The 27,618-nt window shown below is 36.0% G+C and overlaps 1 protein-coding gene across 1 annotated transcript; it reads right to left on the bottom strand.

The window, feature by feature from the left end:
* Nucleotides 1–1,955: 1,955 nt before the first annotated feature.
* On the bottom strand, nt 1,956–27,618 carry LOC306881785 (phospholipid phosphatase-related protein type 5-like). The gene is made up of 6 exons (XM_079436059.1): nt 27,273–27,618; nt 20,376–20,508; nt 18,234–18,484; nt 13,093–13,269; nt 7,068–7,202; nt 1,956–4,007 (listed from the first exon to the last, which is right to left on the bottom strand). Exons 1-6 carry the CDS (start codon nt 27,474–27,476, stop codon nt 3,978–3,980), a joined length of 930 nt encoding a protein of 309 aa, XP_079292185.1. The 5' UTR covers nt 27,477–27,618; the 3' UTR covers nt 1,956–3,977.

Below are 27,618 nucleotides of genomic sequence, written 5' to 3'. Positions count from 1 at the left end.
TTTATCCTCCAATTTCATTACTTGGAAGTAAGTTTCAAATTTCTTTGATCTATCAATATAATTTTTCAAAATTACTCGCTCAAGTTAAATTAGATTTGCAATGTTGGGATAAGTAACATCTTACTCTATTTGGAAGAATTAAGTAAATTAAAATGAGCATTTTGCCTAGGGTTTTGTTCCTTTTTCAGACCCTTCCAGTGTTTTCATCAAAGGCCTTTTTTAAACTGTTGGATGGGGCTATTTCTGCTTATATATGCCAGGGCTAGGTTAAGCAAGACATATCTTCAAAGATAGGGATCTTGGTCTGCCCAACTTTTTGATTTGTTACTTGGGAGCAAATATTAGCAAAATTCACAGCTGGTAATTCTCCGATATAGACTGGTGTAAGTTAGAAGCACAGTCTAGCTCTTCATCTTCGCTTTCTGCCTTGGTGTGTGCTCCTTTGTCTACTCACCCCTCAAAGTACTATACGAACCCAGTTGTTTGTACTTTTCTCAGGATTTGGAGGCAATTCAGACAACATTTTTAACTTGCTGCTGCTAATCTTTTTTGGCCATATTTGTAATAATCGTTTATTTCCGTCTTCAACCCTTAGATTCTGCTATACAAAAAACAGGGGCCTCTTATATTTTTCTGATTTATCCATTGAAGGAGTTTTCAAATTTTTTCTGATCTTGCAGAGAAATTCAGTATTGCATTTTAACTTTTTTTTCCCCCAAGTGTGCAGTTTTGCTCGTTCTCCTTGTCCTTTTCCAGACTTGTTAGAACCTTCTTTATATGAGAAATGTATTAGTGTATTAATCAAATAAATGCAGCCAAGTTGAGCACAAGAAACTCCTTTTAAAAACCTTTACAAATCTTATGCCAATTTAAGTAAAGTATATACTTTCTTAAGGAATTTACTGCAGATACTGAAATAAGTTTCTTTTAAAATATATCTCAATATCTTATACACTGTGTTCTGCTTTCCTTTATCTGGACAATGACTCGTGCCCTTACCATGCCCTTCCTTTGAATTAAATTCATTTTATGAGAAGCCTGAATGAAATCTTCAGAAATGAAATCAAGATAGATTCCCCCCAGGTACAGAGTTCTTGAAATGTCATTCGAAACATCTAATGCATTTTTAATTTACATTTTGTCCATGGGAGACTTGCACTGTAAATGGGGCAGAGGGGAAGTGGCGGGCATATGCACTGGGACTCACCCACCACACATGAGCAACATTAATGGAGGAGATGAAAGCAGGAAGTCCAGGAAGACCCCTGAACTCCGATACATGACCAGAGAACTGATAAACCCAGAACAAACACAGCATACAACCTAGAGAACAACATGTTCCTGCATCTCTTATCACATTTGATGCGAATGTTTGTTATTGTCAGGAAAACAGATACAGACTGAGATCTGTTAGCATTCACATTTTGAGTGATGTAAAAAACATCAAATCCCTATTATTGTAACATAATGCCAGCCTGACTGAAATGGATGATAACGATACTAAAACATTGGAAGATATTAAGTAGCTACTCATTTCCACCTGAACCACTGTGTTACAGTAAATCAAGTCGTTTGGTTCTCAGGACAATTACTCAAAAGTGTTCATGCAGCCTCTGCATGCCATTACATTCTTTAAAGTGTAGCAGCTAATTCAGGTAATTATTTTTATTCATAGGCATTGTCATATTAAAAACAAAATAAGGCTATATGCATACGCTAAATAAAAAAATAAATAAAAAACAATTCAACTTTCTGGTGATAAGTCAAAAAAATAGCAAATGCATATATAACATATATACTGGATTGTACAGTTTTTTTTACACAACAGTAAATTATAAATCTAAAATGAGAACATGTGTCTTCAAACTAAATATTAAGGACATTTTTAAACAAAACAAAAAATCACAGAATTTTATACAATGATCATACATAAAAGATACAGAGCGACAGTGAGTCTGAGGGTAAATATTTTATTACTATTTGACATCTTGGACTCAGTTAAGATCTGCTTTCCTTTCCAGTTCAGTCACCGAGGTCATTGCAAAACCATCAACACAAGCTGCCTATCATATGGCATTATACAAACACTTTATACTTTTTTAAAGCCTGTTGAAAAACAAAATTTTACAGGTGAGTTCAGTTACCTCATTGCTTTTATGACTGGAACATATTCGCAAACGTATATGCTTATCACATTCCAATTTGTTTCCAATTCTTTTTTTGGGGGGGGGGGGGGGGGGGGGGGGGTTCTAGTGACAGTTGTGTCATTTCTAGTGACACAACTGTCACTAGAAATAACCCAAAATTAAAGTCAATGTGCAGGTAATGCAGTAGATCTTTTTGAATAATTGTAAATTTAATTTATATAGTACTTTCACAATCACAAAGCAGCTTTCAAAGAGTGCCTTCCAAACGCAGTGAGCCAGCCAAAAACTCTCTAAAAAGTTATATTCACAAGCTTTCCTTGACGAAAGAATCAACTAATGGGACAAAAAAAGGGTTCAGGATGCTCAGTAGTACTACTACATGAGTGAGATGAATTGGATAAATGATTTACATCATTAGGAGACACTTAATGTATTCAAGCATGAATTTGAAAATAAAATCTCATCACTAGTCAGTGAGAGATCAAACATATGCTCAGTCTGGTGTAAAAATCACTCTGCAGAATGTAAATTCAACTAAACACTGCAGACCTTTGATGCTATGAGGTCTATGATACAATAAAAACGTATGATTGTGAAATCGCAAATGTATCCAAATGCAAATATTGCCATATATCTGTGTGAACTCACTGAGATACATTGTTTTCCATTCAATGAAGGTCCATCCTCTCTTTCTTTCCATCTCCATATATCTCGGTTTTTTACAAGTATAGGTTTCATTCCAGCTCAGCCAAGAAAACAAACAGCCTTGTCTAAGCCACTAGAGACTGCGTTCTCACAGAGGCGACATCAAGGGCAGACTCACAAATAAGCACAAACACACACACACACACACACACACACACAGACAGGCCACGTTAAAGCACACAAAGCGATCCTTCATACACACCCTACAGCCTCTTTGGGCAAAAGCTTGAGCATCTAATCTTTTGTGATCAATTGACAGTCACAATTAAATTCATCAACTCTGCCCAAGGTGCTCTCTGCCATAATGACATCAAAATCAATCATTATTTCTGCTTATCACCTCATGTTCACATCAGCCCACTTTAAAGACCCTGTGAAATCAAAATTAAAGTTTTTTTTAAGTCCATCGAGACCATGTATTTGCTAGTATATTCCTATATGTTCCTAGAGAACTGAGCAAAAATATTGATGGCTCATCCTGTACTACACTGAGTATTGACCAATCAGATGCTCTCTAGAATGAGAATGTCCCTCCCCCAGTATTATTTCAACTAGAAAGTAGCAAATCATAATGTACTGACTGTAAAATAACTAAACCCTGTACATGCTTAGAAATACATAGCATAACATCTGATGCAACACTGGAACAGTTTGCTGTTCTGAAAAGACAAACTCTGTAAATGTGTTGATATGATATGTTTCGGCAAGCAGCAACATAAAAGAAGAACCTGATTTCTATGGGGATCAACAAAAATAATTATTGTCAGTCAGAAACCTCTTCAAAATTCAACAATGGACTCACAGTTGTAAATAGTACATCAGGAAATGTTAAACATTTCAATGGACATCATGTTGCAATTGCACATTCACACAATACCCTGCATATTCAACCACAAAAAAATGATAACGGTAATATATTTGTATAAAAATAGGGATGCGACCCTACCCTAACTCTTTTACAAAAAAAAGTTAAAAGGAGGACAACAAGGTCTAGATGTTTTTTTCCCACACACTTGGAAATAGAAGTGTAAAAATAGCACACATCGACGTTGCACTCAAAGTAAGAAGTCGCACTGGAGAGCAGCAACATTATCCACAGCATTCTGGCTAGTAGGCTTTTCACTGTCATGTGATCTCAGCATAGGTGATGGGATTCTGAAAATCAAACAAAAAATAGAGTTTAACATCTAGGTCAATTACAAAACACTCATTTGTTGTCTGAATCTGTTAAAAACATTCAAATGTGATTTATACATATGATCATTTGAATATGAAGTGTAGAATATGACATGCTGACCATGTTTTTGATGTCTGAATTAAAATATTTCTCAACCTTAGGTCAGAAATTTCAGGGTGATAGAACTGTCCTAATATCATAATGAAGAAAAAAGATGTTAATTGTTAAACTGGAGTCTTGCGGATTACTTCTGGATTATTGTGAAGTTGTTATCAGCTGTTTGGAATCTCATTCTGACGGCACCCATTCACTGCAGAGGATCCATTAGTGAGAAAGTGTTGTAATGCTATGTCTCCAAATCTGTTCTGATGAGGAAACAAACTACATCTTGGATGACCTAAGGGTAAGTAAATTTACATTTTGGGGTGAACTATTCCTTCATAAAGGGAAAGGGAAGTGATGTGTGGCCAAGTATGGTGACCCATACTTGGAATTTGTGCTCTGCATTTAACCCATCCAAGTGAACATACGCCCAGAGCAGTGGGCAGCCAATGCTGCAGCACCCGGGGGCAGTTGGGGGTTCAGTGACTTGCTCAAGGGTCTCACCTCAGTCATGGTATTGAGGGTGGAGAGAGTGTTGGTTATTCAATCCCCCCACCTACAATCCCTGCCAGACCTGAGACTCAAACCCACGACCTATGGGTTACAATTCCAACTCTCTATCCATTAGGCCACGACTGCCCTTAAATGCATAAATGCATGTATGCCCTTAAATGCATGCATACTTAATTGTAATTTTGACCATTCTTGAAAATAGTATAAAAATCAAAACCATATGAAACCCGATAAAAAAAAAAGAATTTGATACTTGCTCTAAAAATTTATTTTTAAAGATTTTGGTGTTCGACACTCGAGGAGTGTTAAAGTCACTTGAATGTAAGTTGTTTTTCTACCTTCATTTCATTGCAATGTTAAAGACCTGGCACACACTTAAGGCTGTGGGAATAAGTAATATCTACCTTAAAGATTAATGACATAGCCTTGAAATAACCAAGGTGTTATGTGTGAGTGCTAGCATTGCAGGTGCATATGTATTGGGCTTACACGTAATCTTGATGAACTGCCTCACAGAGCCCCTGGGCTCACCCTTATATGAATCCAAAATTAATCTTGGGAAGTCATATTGAACTATTAATCAAAGATGGGCGGGACTCTTGCCGATTGTGGTGCATAATGGAGTTCAAAGGCGACAATATCTGCTACCAAACTGTGGGTTCATGACCTCAAGGGGACCGACTACCTGTTGAATATTGTATGGCAGCCCTGCTGAACAAAGCTTTTGAATACTGAAACAATAAGCAGTGTACATCTGATCTGTGGGCAGCGAGGTACAAACATTAGTAAGTGGATGATACTGAGGATGGATGGTGATGTGGAAAACATGGGATTTAAAATCATATTCATGTAAATTTGAAAATAAACAACAACAACAAAAGGTGTGCATGTCTAATCCAACGTTTTAGCTCAAAAGCAGCATGTACTAAGTGATATATTCAGCTGGATGTGCCTATTTTTTCCAAAGACTGGAAGATAAACCCACTACAGATCTCTCGTGACACAGATACAAGAAATTATGGCCTGAGGTAAAGCAGCCGAATGAACATACTGAAAAGAAATAATGGGATTTACTAGAGAAGAACATTTAACATTCAGAACATAATATTCAGTGTCCAAAGGCTGTTCAATGTGATGGCTGTCATCAAAAGTATTTTATTATTCTATAAAAGAAACTAAACTGAGATTGAGTTTAGTACTAAAAAAAAAGAAGCTAAAAGGAAAGGACTGTTAATCAAACATTAAAGATTTCGTCTTTAAGCCCCATTACAAAAATGTGTAATACTGTTTAAGAATTTAAATCCATAGCCATACAGTAAGAGTTAAAATTTTAATGCTGCAAACTGAAAACTGCCACAGGCAAAGTCATAAGATGACCCACATAAAGATGACATGTTGTGCTGCAAATTTTTAAAGTGCGGATGAATGATCTTGTACAAGACGTATGTAAGAAGCTCATCTATATTAGAGTTAAGGCCCTTCAAACGGTAACTATGATAACTATAAAGTTCTAATAATCATTCTAATTTTATGAGAATAGCAAGGTCCACACCACAACTATAATAATAATGACACAAAGGAATAATATTGCTAGAATCACTTTCAGAAAGACTTTCAGAATTGTTTTTTTAATTCTTAAGAACTTGCAAAAAGTAACTGCAGCACATGCTTAAATAATAAACAGAATTTTATTATCCACTGTTGTGGATGTTAGACTATTATAGTTATCATTACGGTACTTTTTACAGTTATTGTTGTTGGTGTGAACAGGGCTTAATATTTAAAGGTATGTTCACACCGAGAAAATCCAGTGCATTAAAGATTTTAATTCTAATCTCTATTCCATCACGCTGCGGAGAAAACTGGCCAACCAATCAGATTAATGCTTTTGGTCACATGCTTAGAGCCTCTGCTGTTACATAAAACTATGACTTGGTGGCATTCACGGATGGACAATTTTGCAAAGTGACAGTGAATATCAGAGAAAGAATCCAGAAGCGGCTGTCTTGTGTCGTTATACTCTTGTATTTTGGTGTTGTTAGATAAACACCATAGCGAATACTAAAATCTGAACTGCTGATTGAAAACATCAGTTGCTAAAAGTGGACCAAATATTTGCACCAAACATTCATCATTGGTGTAAACAGGCCTTAATGCATTGCAAAAAAAAAAAAAAGACTTTGAAAATTTTCTCTGAGGAATTTCTAGAAAATGTTGCAGATAAATAAGTAACATTTAATTAAACAAGAAATAGGAAGTAGAAAGACTGAAAAAGTATTTTTCTTGTAAAACTCTAATAATCCTTATTTACATCCTTTAAAAATCTTTTACGGTGTACAGTTAGTAATGTAATTTTTGATAGAAACTGGTCACAAGGTGTTTAGTGTACATTCTAGTGAACATGAATGCTTGTGGTTGAATACCTGGGACACTATGTATTTCTCCATAGTGTGCTCCATCCTGGGCTGAGTGATCATGGGACCACTGGACACACTCTCCTCCGGCGGTATCTCACTCAGTAAGGGCTTCCCTTTGAAATGTTTCACCACACACACCACCTAACACAAGAGCGCCCGTAGGGAAAACAAAAGAGGGAAGTTTTACACCCCTGAAAGGCTTTTTGTTGCACACATACACATGTATGATTTCACAGGCAGTAAATGATGATTTATGTAAGTCTTGAAAGGGCAAAGATGCTCGCATGACTTGTTGCCCAAAGTAAAAAGGCTCTGTGCTCTTTTGGGAAGAGGAAACATGTGAGTTCATGTCCTGGAGGAGATTAATCCATTATCAGACCAAAATGAATACTTTCAATGAGACACTACAGGCAATGCTCTGCCTCTGCAAGACTGCAGCATAATGCAAGGGAGGCTTTCAGCAGAGGACATCTCAGGGCGTTCTCCACTCATGGAGCCCTAAGTTGAACTAAACAGATGGAGGAATTCATTTTCTGCACTATGTGTACTGCCCTTACCATTTTATAACCGTATGCAGCAGGGCTCAATGATAAAGATGATGCTGGACCAGTCTGAGAGGTTCTGTCGCTCATATCAGAGTGCTGCGTTGTCATTTTCTTTTGTTTGTTGATTATCTATGTGCTTTTATGTGTAATAAATGAAATATTTTTTGTTATTTTTCTGATGTACTGAACACTGTTGTCCAATAGTGCTTATGTAATGTCCATTTGGCTAATATAGCTGTGGTTTATCACAACAGAAAGAATGACTGGTAACACTTTACTTGAAGCCTTTATATATAATACATTATAAACAGTTTTATTGCATTAATTATGCCTTGTAATGCACCTTGTAATGTGCCTAATTATAAACACAATTAGAATGTATAATGCATTGCATACTTTAGAAAGTATAATGCATTAAAACAAACAAATAACAAACCTTCAAATATTATAATGCATTTTAACTTCGGTTACAATTATTTATGAAAACTATAATGGATTACAACATATATTATGAATGCATTATACATACAGGCTTTAAGTAAAGTGTTACTGAATGACTTGTGATAGACTCAGAACAATCGGTTGTAGTTTCAATTGAAAATTATATCAAATAGCTTTGTACCACATGCACTGTTTTCCAGAAAAAGTGATTAGGAATTTATAGCTGTCATGCAGCTAAATTATAGCTTTTTGTCAAGAAAACGTACTGTTTAATGAAATAATCAATTACGCAACGACTCTTGCGGCAGGTTACATCGAAACATGATGGAGAGAAGTTTTATTTAGTCACTGAATCATTCACTAAAGCAATTTATTCAAAACACTGATTAATTCAGGAACAAAGTAACTGGGTTGCGTTCAAAATCTCATACTGTCCTACTTTTTGTGATGCAAAAAACAGTATGTGAACAGTACTGTAAGTAGTATGTCCGAATTCACAGTATTCACAAATAGTAGGCAGTAGTAAGTACTCGAATGACTTACTACTTCCAGCAAGACTCTTAAGTGCATCAAAGTCTGATGTACACTTTACCATCCCATGAGGCCACTTAAGAGGATTTGTAATCCTCAAATAAAGGAACTACGCATAGACTATGTGATTCAGACATAGCCACTATCTTTTAGAGTCATTGACTATGTTTACATGGACATCAGTAATCTAATTATTTACCTTATTCTAAATAAGACAATATTATGATTAAGGTGTTTACATGAGTTGCTTTTAGAATATTCCTTTCATGTTCCCGTTTTACATGTTATAGTATAGATAGATTATAATTACGTCCCCACGTCACGCCATCCGACGTTCAACCTAGAATTTCACATATAAACATATAGTTTGTCTTCGTTATGATGCCATATATAGTTTTGGGTGTTTAATTTTTAATTTTACGAAAGCTTCAAGTGCAGTTAATTATTTGTCATACTATACGTGCAAACAGATTAAGGCGTTGTTAAAGCTATGCTCTTTTATTTGCTGTCAAATGGTTGAAAACTGCCGTGTGTCTTTTGCCTGTCACAAAATACTGCAAAAAGTCCTACACGACGGTAATAATGTGATTAACGTGTGTACATGTCTATACTGCACTTCAGTAATGCGACTAAAATAGGAATACACCACATGTATTAATTCGATTTCTGTTTACTTCGAACATGAATTTAGCCGAATCAAGGTAATCAAAAATCTCTGTTTACATGGTAGATTCTTAATCAATTTCTTAATTGTGTTAAAATCGGATTATTGTTGTCCATGTAAACATACTCATTGAATCATTTATTCGAATTTGAACACTGATTCATTAAAGGGATAGTTCACCCAAAAATGAAAATTACCCCATGATTACCCCTGAAGGCATCCTAGGTGTATATGACTTTCTTCTTTCAGACAAATTCATTCAGAGTTATATTTTAAAAATGTCCTGGCTCTTCCAAGCTTTATAATAGCAGTGAATGGATGTTATTTTTCAGTACTCCAAAAGAAGTCCAATAAAGCTCATCCATCCATAATAAAACGTGCCTCACATGGCTCTGGAGGGTAAATAAAGGCCTCCTGTACAGAATCAATGCATTTTTGTAAGAAACATATCCATATTTAAAACCTTATAAACAGTAATATCTAGCTCGCGTTAACTGTCATATGCACATTCACAATATAACTCTGTTCGGGCAGATGACGTAGGACGTCGGCATAGCATTAGCTCCAGTGAAAATATGCTAGTCTCGCGAGAACCAATGTTTATTCACAGGAGCACAGGAAGCAAAGTTTCCTTACTTCAGCAACTGCGACTTGTTCCTTACTTCAACCAGTCTCCTTTTGGCTTATATCGAAATCCACAAATCCTCTGACATTTGTCTTTACAAATCCTTGTTTTATACTCATAATTCATGAACAGTGTTTTGTTTTGCTCTCTGCGTTCGTCAACTTCTCACCGGCTCATGTGCTACACATACATCCTACGTCATCTGCTCGGAACGGTGTTGTATTGTGAACGCATGTATGACAGTTAGCGGAATCTAGGCCTTTATGCCAACCCCAGCTGTGTGAGGCACTTTTTATTATGGATGGATGCGCTTTATTGGACTTCTTTTGGACTGTTGAAAAATAACACCCATTCACTGCCAATATAAATCTTGGAAATGCCAGGAGTCAGGGCACTTTTTAATATAACTCAGATTGGATTCGTCTGAAAGAAGAAAGTCATATACACCTAGGATCCCTTGAGGGTGAGTAAATCATGGGGTAATTTTAATTTTTGAGTGAACTAACCCTTAAGGAAGAAACTAAGTGACTAGCTGTGTCTGAAATCACAGGTAGTAGGTACTACATTTAAAAGGAAAGGAAAGGAAATGACTTGACGTGACATGTGGACAAGAATGGTGGTCCATACTTGGAATAGCAGTGAGTAGTGAACAAACACACATACACCGTGAACACACACCCGGAGCAGTGGGCAGACATTTATGCTGCGGCGCCCAGGGAGCAGTTGGGGGTTCGGTGGCTTGCTCAAGGGTCTCACCTCAGTCGTGGTATTGAGGGTGGAGAGAGCACTGAACATTCACTACAATCCCTGCCAGACCTGAGACTCGAGACTTTGATGAAGAACTTACTTTTTTGACAAATTGATAACACTTAACCCAGCAGGTAATCTGGGTACTTTAGGTGGAATTCAAAACAGCATTTCGGCATGGGAGGTGGGCCTCTGTTACATTTCCACCCACTGTTTATGAATACTATAAATTCAGACATACCCCTCTTTTCACACACTGTTTGTTGCCTATTATACAGTAGCGAAGTATGTGCAGTATATCCTGTTGCAGGATATTATAAGTGAGTCATTGAATCATTTACTCAATCAATTCATTCAAAACACTGATTCATTTAAAAACATAACTATATTTATGTTTAAATCACTGAATAATTTACTCTAATTTGAACACTGATTCAATTAGGAATGAAAGACCAAAACTGTGTATTGCTCAGACAGAGACATTCTGCTTTGGCTTAATTTGGAACAATTTCCACAACCAATGAACTTCTGATGCTAATATTCTGAACAACAGCCTTCTTGCTTATATGATATTGCTTAAATGTTTTGTTGACACATATAAACGCTAAAGTAAAATCTGAAGTACTCTCCCAACAACATTAACAGGAAAAGAGGACTACTTGTTGTTGAGCACTGAACTAAACTCCTTTGCAAAACAAACTTCTAAGGAATCAGGAGACAGACATTTGCAAGATTATTGCAATACATTTACTTAAGCACAAACTGTTGTTCCCCTTTACTGCCTCTTGATGATGTGATGCTTTATAAGATTGGATCCATGAGTTCAATGCCTATATTCAACTTCGTCCCTCCACCCCTCCCCCAAACCATCCTAACAGCAGAAATAGGTCAGTGCATATCTTGCACAGTATGACTACAGCACCACAGAAAATAAAACATCCACGCTTCCACAAACTCAGTCACAATGCTGTTATGCCTAATGTGAGGTAATCAGGCATGAGTTGATGTGTGACCTTTCTCTAGGCGCACAATGGGTTTCTCATCTTCACTGTGCACTCTTTATACAACAGTGTGCCCAGCACAGCACAAGCGGTAGTGTTTTGTTGAAGAGGAAGCTACACATGTGCCCTATCCTGTGCCCTGACCTAATTACCTATCCATATGTCACATTTCTTCTTCAGTATAAAACATTACTTCATAATTTGAGTTTTTTCCTATATATAAATAGCACACATAGAGTATTTACTGACAAACACATCTGAAACCTTTTCTCTTAGTATGCAGGCATATGCAGGGTGTATGATGGGCAAAAATCAAACCAGCATGAGATCAGCAGTTTGCTGCTATGTGGCTTCTTTAAATTTAAGATGTCTTGAAGGCAACTCAGTGCCGCAGATCCCTCCAAACTCCCTGTAATGATGCAGTGTGTACTATAAAAATATGTAAAGTAAAGCACTTTCAAGTCTATGAGGTATTTAAACAGAAATGTTAAGCTTGTATTTTTGCTAAAGCACTGCTAAATTATTCAGTACTATGATGTTTGTTGTTTATAATTTTTCTAAACCAACTTTTGATTTTCCCCACTTTCCCAACAATGCTTAGAAATATCTGCCTGATAGGTAAAGTTACATAAGACCAGATTAAACAGGAGTTGCAACACATTAATTTAGTTTTTATTTTAGTATGTCTCATCATTGGTGACTTCATAGGCACTTAGATTTGTGCATATCATGTTATATAACCTTAATATAACTTCGTTTGCATGTTTTATGATTCACAAAATGAGAAAATGCAAAAGCAGAATATTAAGCAGCACAACTTTCAACATTGATAATAATAATAATAAATATTTATTGGCCACAAAATCAGCATATGTGACCCTGGACCACAAAATCAGTCATAAGTAGCAATAGCCAAAAATACATTGTACGGGTCAAAATTATCATTTTTTCTTTTATGCCAAAAATCTTGCTTTAAATGCTATTTTCTTTTTTTTTTCTTTTTTTTTTTTTTTGCTCCCTCAGATTCCAGATTTTCAAATAGTTGTATCTCGGCCAAATATTGTCCTATCCTAACAAACCATACACCAATGGAAAGCTTTTTTATTAATAAGCTTTATTAATCATTATCAAATGTAATAATGCTTCACAATATTACTGTTTTTTACTAGATTTTTAATCAAATAAATCCAGCCATAAGAGACTTCTTTCAAAAACATTTTAAAAATCGTACCCACCCTAAACATTTGAACGATAATGTATAGTCTAATCTAATGTATAGTCTGTATTGCTATAACTAAACATAATATAACTAAAAGAATCCTCACAAAATTTTTACAAACAGTTCATTAAAATCACTCAGTTCTTGCATATGAAAATATTCAATAACATCAGCAACTGAATTTCTAATTATCATGTAAGTATGCATATGAACTGCATTTGTACCTTTACTATTGTGTATTCTCAAAAGTGACCTCACCATAAAGACAGCAATGGCTCCTCCGATGATGAAGCCAGCAATGACATCAGACCAGTGGTTGCGGTACTCCACCACTCGATTAATCCCAGTTAGGAAGGCCAGACACATGAGCCCCAGAGAGAGCACCGGCTTGGCCAGCCGTGTCCCTTTGGCCTTCACCGAGCATGTGATGTACATCTGAGGAAAAACAGAGCACTCTGAAATACATCTTCATCCTAACCACTTTGTAAATGCTTTTAGCTCATTCATTCCCTGCTCACATGTGGGCATGTTTGTCTGAAAACACAGGTTTCAATTTAATCGTTTAAACAGTGGCTTTCACTTTAATAAACTGGATGCTAACATGCACCAATTACTCTAATCAGTGTATATAAACATTTGAATGTGTCTGCTGCTAATACATTTCCATGATTCAGCTACATTGTTTCATTTATCCAAGACATAATTTGGCACTGACTGGAAGGGTGGTATTTGAAGGCTAGTCTGGTGGTATTTGAAGACAACCTGCTTTGCTTTTGTCCTGAATCAAGCCTTAGGGGAGAGAGGGAAGGTGGTGGTGGTCTGGCATTCATCTCACTGTGAGGATTTGATCAAGTACACCTATTAGGGCCAGTTTTACTAAACAGGGTAAATTAGCACGAGAGCGAGCGCAATTCCAAAACAGTGCCGATGGCTGTTTTGTGAGTGATTTACTAACAATGCGCAAATGAAAGAACACAGATGCAACATCTCATTTACATATCAACCAATGCAATATACCAAGCAGAACCGGAGGCCAAAAATTAAGGTTTGCTAAAAGTTTTGATTAGTGATGGGTCATTCTTGAACGATTCGGTCAATTTGAACAAATCTTTAATCTGACTCGGGAAGAACGAGTCATCTCGGGGAGTGATTCGTTCAGTCGTACATGCGTAACATCCTATAGGTTCTGCACTGAATTAGTTCACCTGTTTCGAGTCTTCGGGTTTTTCGAGTCGTTCGTTCATCACGTGACAGCCCCATACGCGTAACCTATGCAGTCTGAGCCGGAAAGAGAATTGATTAGTTAATCTCCCGAGTCTTCGGGTTTGAGTCGTTCATTCATCACATGACAGCCCCATTAGCTAAACTTATGCAGTGGCAGTCTGAGGAAAAAAGACTTAATAATAATAATAATAATAATAACCAACTCTTTAGTTTATTACCTTTGTTACCATATTCAGTGTTGTGGAAAATAACCATCATGACAGAAATCCACACATTTATAAACGGTAAGAAATAAAAAGCTACAATTTGAGACCAGAAACGCATCATGTAACTGTAAGAGTAAATAATAATAATAATAATAATAACTATGCAGCTGTTTGTAAGGAAGGTTGTAAATCAACTCATTTCTCTATCCAATGCTGTCACGTCACGTGACAAAAGAACGAACAACTCGAAAGACTCGGGAGATGAACTAATCAATTCTCTGCATAGGTTTAGCTCACTGATCTATATATAATGACTTCTCTATTATTGATCAGTGGTTTAGCTTATGAGGCTGTCATGTGATGAACGAACGACTCAAACCCGAAGACTCGGGAGATGAACTAATCAATTCTCTTTCCGGCTCTGACTGCATTGGTTAAGTTTATGGGGTTGTAACGTGATGAACGAATGACTCAAATCCGAAGACTTGTCAGATAAGAGGTGAGGTGAGCTAATCATAGACTAAAGACCCAGGTAAACAATGAATTCAGTTTCTTATACCATTATAGTTTTGTATTGTTTGTAGTGTGATCAACTTTTGCATAACTACTGTGTTAGGGAAGTAGCACGTAACATTTTAATTATATTTTGCTAAAATGAACGAAATGACTCGAAAAAAGATTTGTTCGTTTTGCTGAACGAGACTCAAAGGTCCGACTCAGTAAAATGATCTGAACTTCCCATCACTAGTTTTGTTTGGATAATGTGTTCTTCTGGCATTCAAAATAAATTAATACATATGGAAAAAATCCTTTCCCTTCTACCACACGCTCTCTGTTCTCTGAGGTGCCTCCTCCAAGAAAAAATAATTGCAGCCATTTCAAATGCAAAATATTTTAAGACATGCTTTTTTGGGGCGTTAAATAATGGCGCAAATGCCAGCAATTTGACGAACACAAACGTTAGTAAAACATGTTGCCTGATTCATTTGAATACTCTCCTCCCATAACTTCTGAAAGGGAAACTCCTAAAAAATGCATAGGGCCTATTCAATAAGGTCAGGTGCAAAAATAACTGTGTCCAAGCCTTTTCAGCGCTAATTCTTCACTGCGAGTCTTTAGTAAAGCCTGACAGTACAATTTTAACGGTGCAAACTGTTAGTAAAACTGGCCCTTAATGTCTTGAGTAAGAAGCACCAGGAGCATTCAGACAGATGTCTTCTTCAATCTACCAAGCTTCCTTATACTCCTGAGGAAGCTTGCATTTTATAGGTCTAGTAATACATTGATTAAAATTATGGCCAATGCAATAAGCTTGATAATTCTTTCCATGTTATGGCCAATTAACGATAAATTATCGATGTTATAATTTTATACTAAACAGGTTAAAAACAAAATACTAAAAACTTAAATCATTTTAATGCTGCAAGTGATTTAGGCTGGAATATGGAATATGTATATTTAGATTAGCTAAAGATCACATTTAACAGTTTTACTAAATTATAAGTGGTGATTTTAGAGATTAACTTTACATGAGTGTTAGATGATGACAAAGATAATCTAAATTGAAAATGAAGTGTACATAAGCATGAGCAATTAAATATCTGATATCGTCCCATAACGATAATTAAAAATTCAAATATGTAACCAGTGCGTAAACATTAGCAGGGTTTCTGCAGATTTTATGATGGTAAAATGAAGACTTTTTTTAGACCTTTAAGTATATTAAAGTATCTCATATTCAAAGTAAAATATTCAGACCTTTTTAAGACCTTCAGAAACCCTGACATTACTCATTCTTATCTTATTCAAAACTCACATTTTTGAGGACAAAAGCAGATATGAAGATTTTTTCATTATTTATATATATATATATATATATATATATATATATATATATATATATTTTTTTTTTTTTTTTTATCTGAATGTGAGCTAGATGCAAACTTTGTCAGTGTTCTGGCATATTTTAGAGGTTTTGAATACCTTTGTGCTACACTTGACAAAGATAACAGGAAATTGGATTGGAACAAGGGTGAATGAGTAAATATAGTGACAGAATTTTGATTTTCAGGTAAAGTACTATTTTGATATTCCATCACAGGCAAAATGAGGTAATTAAGTAACAGAGCAGCCCTTAGGCATGCTAGATCTATTGATTCTCCTCGTCTCCTCTGACACAATGCCATTTGGATATGACAGATGAAAGTTTTTTCTATCTATAGGGAAGTTATTAATTTAATTATTGTCATAGGACCCATTAAATTAATCTCCTAGAAGAGCAATTTGGACTTTTTACCATCTGCCTTGAGGCTGTTAGCATTAAAACATGCCTACTCGGAATGTAAACCATTTCTGATTTAGTCAATGACTGGAGTCATGCTGAGTAGTTCATTTGATTGGCATGATTAAGTTTTCAAGGTTGCTATGATAAATATGTACTTACTTATGTGATTCTTATTTATTTATTTCCACTTTTAGATGCATTTCTACAAAGCTTTGGATTGCATTAAATTAGTGGTGCTAAATCCTGCTCCTGGAGGGCCAATGTACCTGCCTGGAAGTTAGTTATTTATCCTTGATTAGCTGATACAGCATGTTTAATTGGGGTTGGAGCTGAACTCTGCAGGACATTGGCCCTCTAGGAGCAGGATTGGAAACCCCTGTATTAAATCTTACAGATCACCCCAGATGCTAACATGATCGAGAATCAGAGAGCGAGGCAAAGCAGCTTAAAGACCTCGGGAGAACTGATGGAAAATGAAAATCAATTTTCTGTGCCCAAAATGAGTGCTGTGTAGCTGGGATGAGCCTTGAAGACTTTGGACTTCAAGAAGAAATGGAAAATGTCTTTTTATGCTTATAAAAAGTGGTACCATTTTTGAAAAAAAAAACATGTTATGAAACCTAATTCATGCCTGGATCAATACCATAGCATGGATAAAAGGCTCCACTCTTTCGAATTTGAAGGCGTGTTGGAGCAAAATCCTTTTATGCTCTTTCTAAAATCTTAAATCAGACAACAATTTTATAAGATAAGCATAATCACAAGTCAGTCTGAATAATCAGTAATGTACAGACTAAATATTAAGAAGGACACAATGCCCTCAGGCATTAAAGATAATGTGCTTTTATAAACTCTACCCAGCACTACTTGCAAAAGCTTTGCATATGCTTTAGAAAGGGGTCAAAGTATATTATTTATTTACTTCATACATCATATGAACTTTTTATGATGAAGCCATATTTACTTATTACTTCATACATCAAAATTACATTAATTACATTATACTATTTAATTATTGTTTTATTTTTCTCTGAGCTCTTCTTATAATGTTAGATTAGTCATTATTTAGTTTTAAATAATCAGTTTCCACCTTCTGTCTGACCCATATTTTCACCTTCTGATACTTGCTCATAAACAGCCTTCATAAATTACAAGATTTCAAACCACAATGCATAGCTTTGGATCAGGTTTGCATTTCATTTCATGTTTTGTTTTTTGCTGTTTAGAGTAAAAAATGAATTACAATGAACCAGAAACCACTGAGTTTGACCCGTCTCTTTCTTTTGTGTATGTGTATACACATACACAAAACGGGAAGTCGTGGCCTAATGGTTAGAGAGTCGGACTTGTAATCCACAGGTTGTGGGTTCGAGTCTCGGGCCGGCAGGGATTGTAGGTGGGGGGAGTGAATGTCCAGCGCTCTCTCCACCCTCAATACCACGACTGAACCCCCAGCTGCTCCCCGGGCACCACAGCGTAAATGGCTGCCCACTGCTCCGGATGTGTGTTCACGGTGTGTGTGTGTTCACTGCTGTGTGTGTGTGTTCACTGCTGTGTGTGTGCACGTTGGATGGGTTAAATACGTTGGATGGGTTAAATGCAGAGCACAAATTCCGAGTATGGGTCACCATACTTGGCCGTATGTCACTTCACTTCACTTCACTTCATATGTCAAGTTCACTCACGGCAACATAAAGAGCCGCATAAACACTGATGGCCGCCTCTTTGGATGGGAACGATTTGCGAGCATGTAAAATATCATCCTCATTGCCCGTGCAGGCTTCCTGTTGGCTGATGAAACGCACCACCTGTTGGCACCCCAGCGCTGTGTAGTTGGGTTTGCACACCGACAGGAAGTATGGAGACAGATTTCCCGTTACCACCTGTCCGGCATTTACAAAGATGTCTGTGGCAAAGAGGCCAAATGCGTACACACCTGGAGGAACACAAAGACACAAATCTAGGATTTCACACCACTGTTTGAGGTTGGTAAGATTTTGTATTTTTGAAAGAAGTCTCTTATGGTCAACAAGACTGCATTTATTTGATCAAAAATACAGTAAAACCAGCATTATTGTGAAATATTATAACAATTTAAAAGAACTGCTCTCCTATTTTGCTCCTATACATGCTCCTTCAAAAATTATTCTAGTATGCTAGAATATGGCGCTCAAGAAGCGTTTGTTATTCTTATCAGTATTCAGAAAAGTTGTGCTGTTTAAAATTATTGTGGGAACTTTGATGCATTTTGTTTGTTTCAGGATGAATAGAAATTTCAGCATTTGTTTGAAATATAAATATTTTGTAACATTATAAATAAATTAAACATTATGATTAATTTTATGCATCCTTGCTGAATAAATTACTTCCCCCCCAAAAAAAATCTTACTGACCTCAAACTTCTGAACATTAGTGTGAATATTGGTCAAGTGGGATGATTTGCAAATTGCACTTTATTTTTTCATAATTAATGTAACCCTTAAAAAAAAGGAAACTAATCCTGAAAAGCTCAGTGATGCTAAATTTATAATCACATCATGGAAAATGACAGTCCATTCAGTGCTGGGTGAGTCTCCATATTTTTTACAACCAGAATATTAGGGACGAAAGCAGAGGAATGGTGCTCAAACCTTAATGTAAGCGTGGGCAGCTTTGTCACATTGAATGTTGTCTATGAGCAGAGCTTGGAGAAGCAGCAGACTGAAACTAGTTTACAATGAGTGCTAGCGCTGTCAGTTTACTCTCACAGCTCCTCCGTTGGCCTCCACATTAACAAGCTTATTCATTATGCTCCAGAGGACTACATCTTTTAACCAGAAATCTAATGTGGCGCAGCACTGAACTTCAGCTGAGATCTTCTCACAACAAAATTCAAGTGTAATCATATGGTTCGTAAAACTACATGATTGCACACTTAAATGGGAAACGAGAAGAGCAGCATAGCAGACAAGCCAGTGAATTTACTGTGCAGGAATAATGCAGAAACTATGCAACATCTCTCTAACACTTACTGCATTAGTACAATTATAGTGTTTGTTTCAGGATGAACTCGTTACAGGTTCACACTCAGGACACTGGGATTTTTTAAAATTCATCTTTTGTGGGTTGTTTTAGATGGAGCAGACTACCACAATCTGGCATACTTTACTAAAACTCTACTTTATTACTTCACCACTGCAATTCAGACTCGTGAATCAGTTCTTTAACATGTTTAATGTAATATGTTCTTGTCAATCCTGATAAATAACTGCTGTCATGTTCAATAGAACATGCTAAGAAAAATAAATAACATTAAAATAAACTGTTTACCTTCTATACACAAGTTTTGTGTGATTGTCTTGAAAATAATGGCTATTTCTTTACTAGACAAAATTCACAGACTGGTGGAGATGTTTTTCAGGTTGTCAGTGATTGTGATTCAAGTGTTTAATAAAAGTACATTTAAAACCTATTTTCTTGATTTTGTAAGATTATATGAATATTAAAAAGACGCTAAATGAAATGTAATGTGGCTACGCTTTCTTTTAGCAGCTACTGGATTTATGAGTTAATATCTGTTCTGGTCTGATTTCAGGGGAAAGGAACATCCCATACTTTCCCCCCTCAACTCCTCTCTGCAGAAGAAATATCATAAATAATTTAAGAGAATGCTTTGACTTGAACCATGAGTGTATCGTCTGCCCCACACAAGAAACTTGTAAGTACTGCATGTGCATCTGACATCTCGATTTGCCTTTCTTCTGCTGCAGGCACAGATGCACAAAGAAAGGAAAAAGTCTAAATCTACATTTGCCCTAATTAGTGTGTTTCCGTCTGTGAAGACATACCAAGAAAGCGAAATGTCCTTCGGACCAGAGGGTTTAGGTAACAACAGTCGCCCATCACAATGATCTTCTCTCGGTTGTCTAGATCCTCAGAGACATACTGCAGCAAGAAGAGCACGGACTCTGTCACTGTAATCTGCAGACAAACAGCAACAAAAATCAAATAAGAGGCTTTTAATGGTATATTTTGCTTGTACATATTCTCTCTTGTCTGCTTTTTCCTTGATCTTTACTTAGAACTAAGATCTAAATTCCGCTAAAAATCTAATTCTCTAGGCTTGAAGACAAAATCAGGCTGTTTTTCAGCTAGGGATGCACGATATTGGATTTTTGCCGATATCCGATATGCAGATATTTTCTACTCATTTTGGCCGATGCCGATACCGATACATTTCCTTTTGTTTGGAAACAACACCAAGTCTCTCCTGTGCAGAAATTATAAGCAAAATATTTTTTAATTTTGGTTAGTTTTTAACAATAACTTATTTGTTAGAATTAAATAAACAATAATGAAGGTTTTTTGAAAGTACATTGAAGCTTTGAAAATAAATATAAATAAACTATATATCAATCGCTGCATTTTTTTCCAGAAAGATGCTGTTAACCCTAACATTTTGTTTTAAGATTTAACATTTGTAGATGGTCTAAAAAGTTGCAAAAATTCTTGTAAAAACATTTTATAGCTTATGATTTGTTTAAAAAAAAAACTAATTACACATTAATGAATAAATCAGTATATATATATATATAAACTTATTTAATTTACAAGTGTCGTGTTTGTGATTTTTTTTTTTTTATGTAAGCTATAGCTCCTGACCTTTAAATCAAAATATACTCATTATTTTATTACATCAATTTCTGCTTTATTTAATCAGAAACACAGTCTAAATTTTATTTGTGTAGGCTATTTTACTTTTAAAATTTTACTATTTTACTTTTTTTCCGCTGCACGTGCTATCACTGTTTACTCTATCACACACCGAACGCATCATTCAGTACGTGCATTCTCAGTTTAAATGCAGCGATCCAAAACAGTGAATCTAATCATCATTCAGACAAAATTTTGCTTGAAGAATGAGCCATGCTGCTGATGTGATCTAATCATTAGCCCTCCCTGAGCACATGCGAGTTAATGTATTCCTCTTATCAGCAAGACATATCGGCATAATTTTTCATATCAGGTCAATGCCGATATTTACATTTAAAAGCCATTATCGGCCGATTCCGATATTAGTCCGATAATATCGTGCGTCCCTAATTTCAGCTATTTGTAACACTGGAACACGCATAAAGACCAATTCATGAACACAATGGAAATGATTAGAGGTTGATTTTGTGCAGGCCAGATGCCAGTTCCCAGCAAGGTCTTGAACTTGATTTGCCAAACTGGCAGGGTGTACCAGGGTCAAAGGAAGCATGAAAAAACCACTCGCAATTAGTGCTGGAAGGGTTTGAAAGAATAAAGTTTAAGAAGGCTATGGGGGTTTTGTGATAACTTGCTATAAATTGTTTCAGCCCATTTTATAAGCAACTCAGGACCTTTCAAATGGCTTGCATCAATGACAAATGCACTGAATCCTGTAGGGTCAACTTTACGGTGAACAAGACGCTATGGCATAACCTAAAGAATGCTGCACTATCAAAACAAGCCAGACATACTGATAAACTGAAACATTTGTGGGGAGGGATGGTCCAAAATTGGTCAAAAGTCTTTTAAGCAGCTACACAATACATTTGGCAAAGATATTGCTGCTAAGGGAGGAACTACAAGTGACTAAACTAAGGGTTTGACTTACTTCCTCCATTCGGCTGTGAATGTTTTCAAGAACATACAATTTACTAAAAGGTTTCACTTACTCAAAAGATTTTAGCATGGTAACAGTTATGACAATGTTAATGTAGCCTATTTGGTCTTGGTGGAGATCTGCTACGCTGCTTCTGATGTTGGTTATTGCTGCTGCTGAAAAGCAAGTACAGGAATATTATTGCTACTGCTAATACATACGCCGATATGATGCTATGAGTAGAAGACTAGCATATGTAATAACCCATAGCAGATCTATAGAGGTGGAGCTGGGGAAGGTGAAGGGTTTCAGAGGATGCTGTGAACTGCTCTAGTGAATGCTAACCAGCTATTTAAATCTAAAGCAGCAGGCTCACAGGCTGTGTATGCAACATGAACCAATCAGCTTATGCCAAGTAGTTTAACACTGTGAATATCATCAATTTGCGTTAACCACCCATCAGCCTGCGCCATCTAGAGTTTCATGACAGAACTTGGCATTTTCAAAAATATTTTCAAACTTATTCTTGCCATTGCTGTGTGTGTAAATAAATAAATAAACTTTTTGCTTGCTTTCATTCAGTGTTTGGCGTGAATTCACCTTTAACTTGCAACTGTCAATATTTTTCACATCACTTTTAAAAAGTTCCAAGTTTGTCAGTAAAATAGATTAGTACTACGATATATTTATTTATACCCCGATTAATTGTTCACTATGTGCACTTTCTGTTTTCTTGCTACATATAACAACCTCGTAAAATACAAAACAGGTTGCTCGTTTATAACTTTGTATTACGTCACTTAGGATAAAAGTGTCTGCAACTAACCGGTTCACAGCATGTGAAGCCTTTAGCTGCAGAAGAGCCCGGTGCCCTTATTCCAATACTTTTACCAATGTGAAAAAACACAGGAAGTGACAGGTGAACTTGTGAACTCTTGAGCCAACTCAACAGTGCAGCAAACTCCAGGTTTACAACATCAGTGATATTTCAATATTAGCACGGCTGAGCAAGTTTTTGAAGTGGGAACCCTACACCAAGAGTCTGAGGATATATCACTTTGACATCACTTGTTAGTAATTCAGCATGAAATCTCTGTTCTTTATTGATTACAGATGAGGTATGTACAATAAGCTCAAAAAGACAAACGGCATTGATTAAATGTAGAAACTTTGAATTGGAAAGTTAGAGGCATTATATAAATCATCCAAGACCCATATTACAGAATAGAATATTTGTTATTTTTGTTTACTTCACTTTCAAGACACATTCCTTTAGATCGTCATAGAAAATAATACATAAATTGGCAAACTCTGAGATTTATGAATACACTTTTTCAAAATGAACGATAAATATGGTCTGATCTGTCAATAAACAGGAGACAAAAAGAATTTGTATGCATTTTGGGACTGTTACTGTGGATTGGCATGACTCACTATTCAATTCTAATAGACATCATGCCATCCTGGCCCATAAATGTCAAAAATTGATGAGTGAGAGGGTTTCTCTTACTGGCACATGGGCTCTCCAAAAGTTCTTTAATTTATTTGTATTTGTTTTCATATTCATATTTAATATGAAGAATGAAGAACGTGAGATGAAGCCCCTAGGAAGAACATGGCCTGGAGTCAAGTCATTCTCATCCTATATCAGGCATTCCACAAGTAAAAAAAAAAAGAGAGAAGTTTTAACTACAACACACCTGTGTTAAGCAGATTTACCGTTTACCATAATACATAAAAATGCTTTTTATTTTAACAGGATCTTTATATTTGAAGGTCTGTGGCATTAAAAGTTTTTAAAACCCCTGGTATAGTGGTCGATTTATTCAAGAGCTCTGGCACAGTTAGCAATTAGTATGAAAGCAATTCATCCCAATTTATAATCCATCCTAACATATAATTTGCGTCAGCATGCTTTATGTCACAATTATAGTATAATACATTTTTCATAGTTGTTTGTTTCCAAATGAATAGCGGAGGCAGAGGGAGGGTGGTGGATCATACTCAGGTTCAGATCAAGTATTAAAAAAGCCTCAAGGGCAGTTCAATCTTTGGAAAGTGTTCAAATTATATTTCTTGTTATTTGTGGTTGGTCACATTGAAATTGGGGAGAGTAGTGTGAGTCGAATCCTATTATAACAGTTAAAACTCTCTGTCTGGCAGGTTTCGCATCTGGCTGGAACAATTGCGAAAGGTCAGTCAGTGCACAGTGATGAATCCATTCGGTTTGCTCAAGAATGCTCTACACTGGTACATAGGTAAAATCACACTGAAAAATGATTGTGGCTTTGCAGGTCAGCAGCATACGTAAGTGCTCTGAATGCACATATAACCACTACATCATACAAGGGACAGGGACTGTTTGGTTTCAATATTTTAATGAAAGCTGAATACTTGATGCTAGCGATACCTCTGGTTGGTAGACACACACTGTATCAGAAATGCCATGGAAAGCTATTGTACGTTTGATAAGTCCTTAGACAGTCTTAGGGGCCATTCACACAGAATGTGCTTTTCCATTCTACTTCACTACCTTTCCATAGTTTTGTAAACATGCAGTAGACAAGATAGACTTCTTTGACCATTGTGCTTGCATCTTGATTTAGAATTATTAAGTGAAAAGTCAGTTATTACAAAAACTGAAAATTCGGAAACAAAAAGTATAAGCATAAAAGCTTAAATTTGACATTATGTCATAATCATAACTTAAAATGTCATATTTATATATATATATATATATATATATATATATATATATTCAATTTGAGTTTTTTCCTCACATAAAGCTATCGGATAAATTCAGTAAAGTAGTAATGCAGGACACAAGTCATAGACTACTTTTATGGCAATATTGTATTAAAAACTCCAATCAACATTAATTGTAATTGTATGGAAAAAAATGACTAAAACTTTCTTCATTTGTATTCCACAGAAGAATGTCAGCTACACAGTTTAAAATAACATGAGGGTAAGAAATACACTTGCATTAAAAGTCTCAGACTTATCAGTTGCCTTGTCAGAAATGCCCAAGTTCAGCATGCCAGCAATATTTGGGACTAACACTGTAAGCCTTGTACTTCAAGATGATATCTGACCTTTACTGTCCACTGCAGAGCACGCTGGAGGCCAGATCGAAGTTTTCACTCCACACTTGGCTGAAAAGTGATGCTGTCAGCAAATGGGTGATAATAATAGTCATTTGGGGGGGCGGGATTTGTGTGGCCTTAATATAAGGCCAGGAAGAGTGTTTTCAGATCGACTGAGAAAATCCATTGGAATTCTTATGAGAGATGAGAGCAGGGAGGCTCTGTGGTGATCCTGGTGCTCTTTAATTGATCTTCGAAGCTGCCAATATCTTGCTCATCATAAATTCTCTTTTAATATACTGTAGGCACAGAAAGTTATGAGTCTAGAGCCAAAAAGTGACTTCTCAAAGACAGATCCCGATATTCACTGTGGACAACCTAGCAAACACTAACCAATGGCGCCCTGCAGATGCAGGCTTTTCAAATCTGTCATATCTCGTTTCTTAATTTCTTCTGCACAGCAATTATATTAAATAGGATGAAAATTTAGACTTTTGCATGTTTAGTGTTCATACAAGATAACCTTGTCTCATCTCTAGAGTTTCAAAAGAGATCTCAACAATATAGCAAACTCTCCTTAAATTAAAGTTAAAGATTTCAGCATGAACATTTTTCATAAAAACCAACACCTCTTGAACTATGCTATTTTTATACCTATACTCTTAGTAAGTGTCAACAACTATTTTGTTTGTTTTCTATTTTTGCATCTGAGGTACACTTTCATTCAAAAGCCAGGGGTGTGTCATTTTTTTTTTGTTTGTTTGTTTTTTAAAGAGACATTTCTTATGTTAACCAAGGCTGTAATACATTAAAACATTTATATTGTGAAATATTTCTACAATTTTAAATAACTCTATATTAATATATTTACAAATTTGGGGCGAGTTGGAAAGATCTATTGTACATTCAAAAGAAAGTATTTGGCTTGAGTTGCAGAAGGCATGGGATAACATCAGTGTTGAAGTTCTCAGGAAATATATTTACATGCCTGAGAGATGTGCTGCTGTAATTGCTGCAAAAGGTGGACATATCAAATGTTAAAGTTAAAAGTGGATAAAAACAGTACGACTCACTTCTAGTGCTGTCAAATGATTAATCGCGATTAATCATTTGACAGCAATACTCTCTTCATCTGATAGTTGTGCTCAGAGCAACCATCTGCATGAACAAAAAAGGTCAATATTTTCAGATCTATCAGGTGTTCTAATAATTTTGGCCACCACTGTAAAAACATAATCTATTCCTCTGATGGCAAAGCTGAATTTTCAGCAGTCATTACTTCAGTCTTCAGTCACATGATCCTTCAGAAATCATTCTAATATTATGTTTAAGAAAAAAAAATATATATTATTATTTTCAATTCTGAGATATGGTTGTGCTGCTTATAATATTTTTGTAGAAATCATGGGTTAATTTTCTGGATTCTTAATGATTGGAAAATTCAAAATAACAGTATCTATTTAAAATAAACTTTTTTGTAACATTTAAAATGTGTTTACTGACAACTTTGATCAAATGAATGCATCCTTGCTGAATAAAAAAGTCATCCCTTTAAGAGATAGATAGATAGATAGATAGATAGATAGATAGATAGATAGATAGATAGATAGATAGATAGATAGATAGATAGATAGATAGATAGATAGATAGATAGATAGATAGATAGATAGATAGATAACCCCCCAATTTTATATATTGACCCACTAAAGTGCAAATGCACACTAGTTAGAAAACACATGGGTAATTCATTTGCAAAATAATATGCATAATCAAATATACATAATAGATGTGCTAAGCATTTTTTCTGTAAACCGAACGTTTTATAAATATCTACAGCCAGATGCCACATTCTTCTGTGTATAATTATTTATTTCAATTATTGTTAACTTTGCAGGCAGGCTGACTATGAGACTCAATTCACATGCTGATTAACATTATGCTATTATACATATAAAGATCTCCCCAAGAACCACGACCAGCATGCACTGCTTATTCTAAACTCCTTTAACCTTCAATACACACTAACTCACCACGAGTGCAGGGACCCCTGCGACCACCGCGTACAGGATGGCTGGCGGGATCGCACTGGACTCCTCTGGTCCGAGATAGGGCTTCGTATAGGCATTATCATGACAGAAAAATCCCTGGATGTGCACGTTGAAAGTATCGGTGTACTCAAAGTAGTATGCCAGCATGACAGTCCCTGCCATGATCACCAGCTGAAAGTAAAGCATTGTGGATAAGGGTTAATGCAGTGAAGGGTCTTCGGTTGCCTACGATAGCATTGGCATGATTTACTCTTATTCCACTGTCACTCCTCGTAAAAAATCCGCCAGAAATAGTAGCGCATTGTGTCAGTGACAGTCTGAGCGCTGT

This window comes from Barbus barbus (genome assembly GCF_936440315.1).
Source record: "Barbus barbus genome assembly, chromosome: 15".
In the NCBI taxonomy this organism is placed as follows: Eukaryota; Metazoa; Chordata; class Actinopteri; order Cypriniformes; family Cyprinidae; genus Barbus; species Barbus barbus.
The sequence above is the reverse complement of the archived record's forward strand: the minus strand, read 5'-3'. Positions and strand labels throughout refer to the sequence as shown.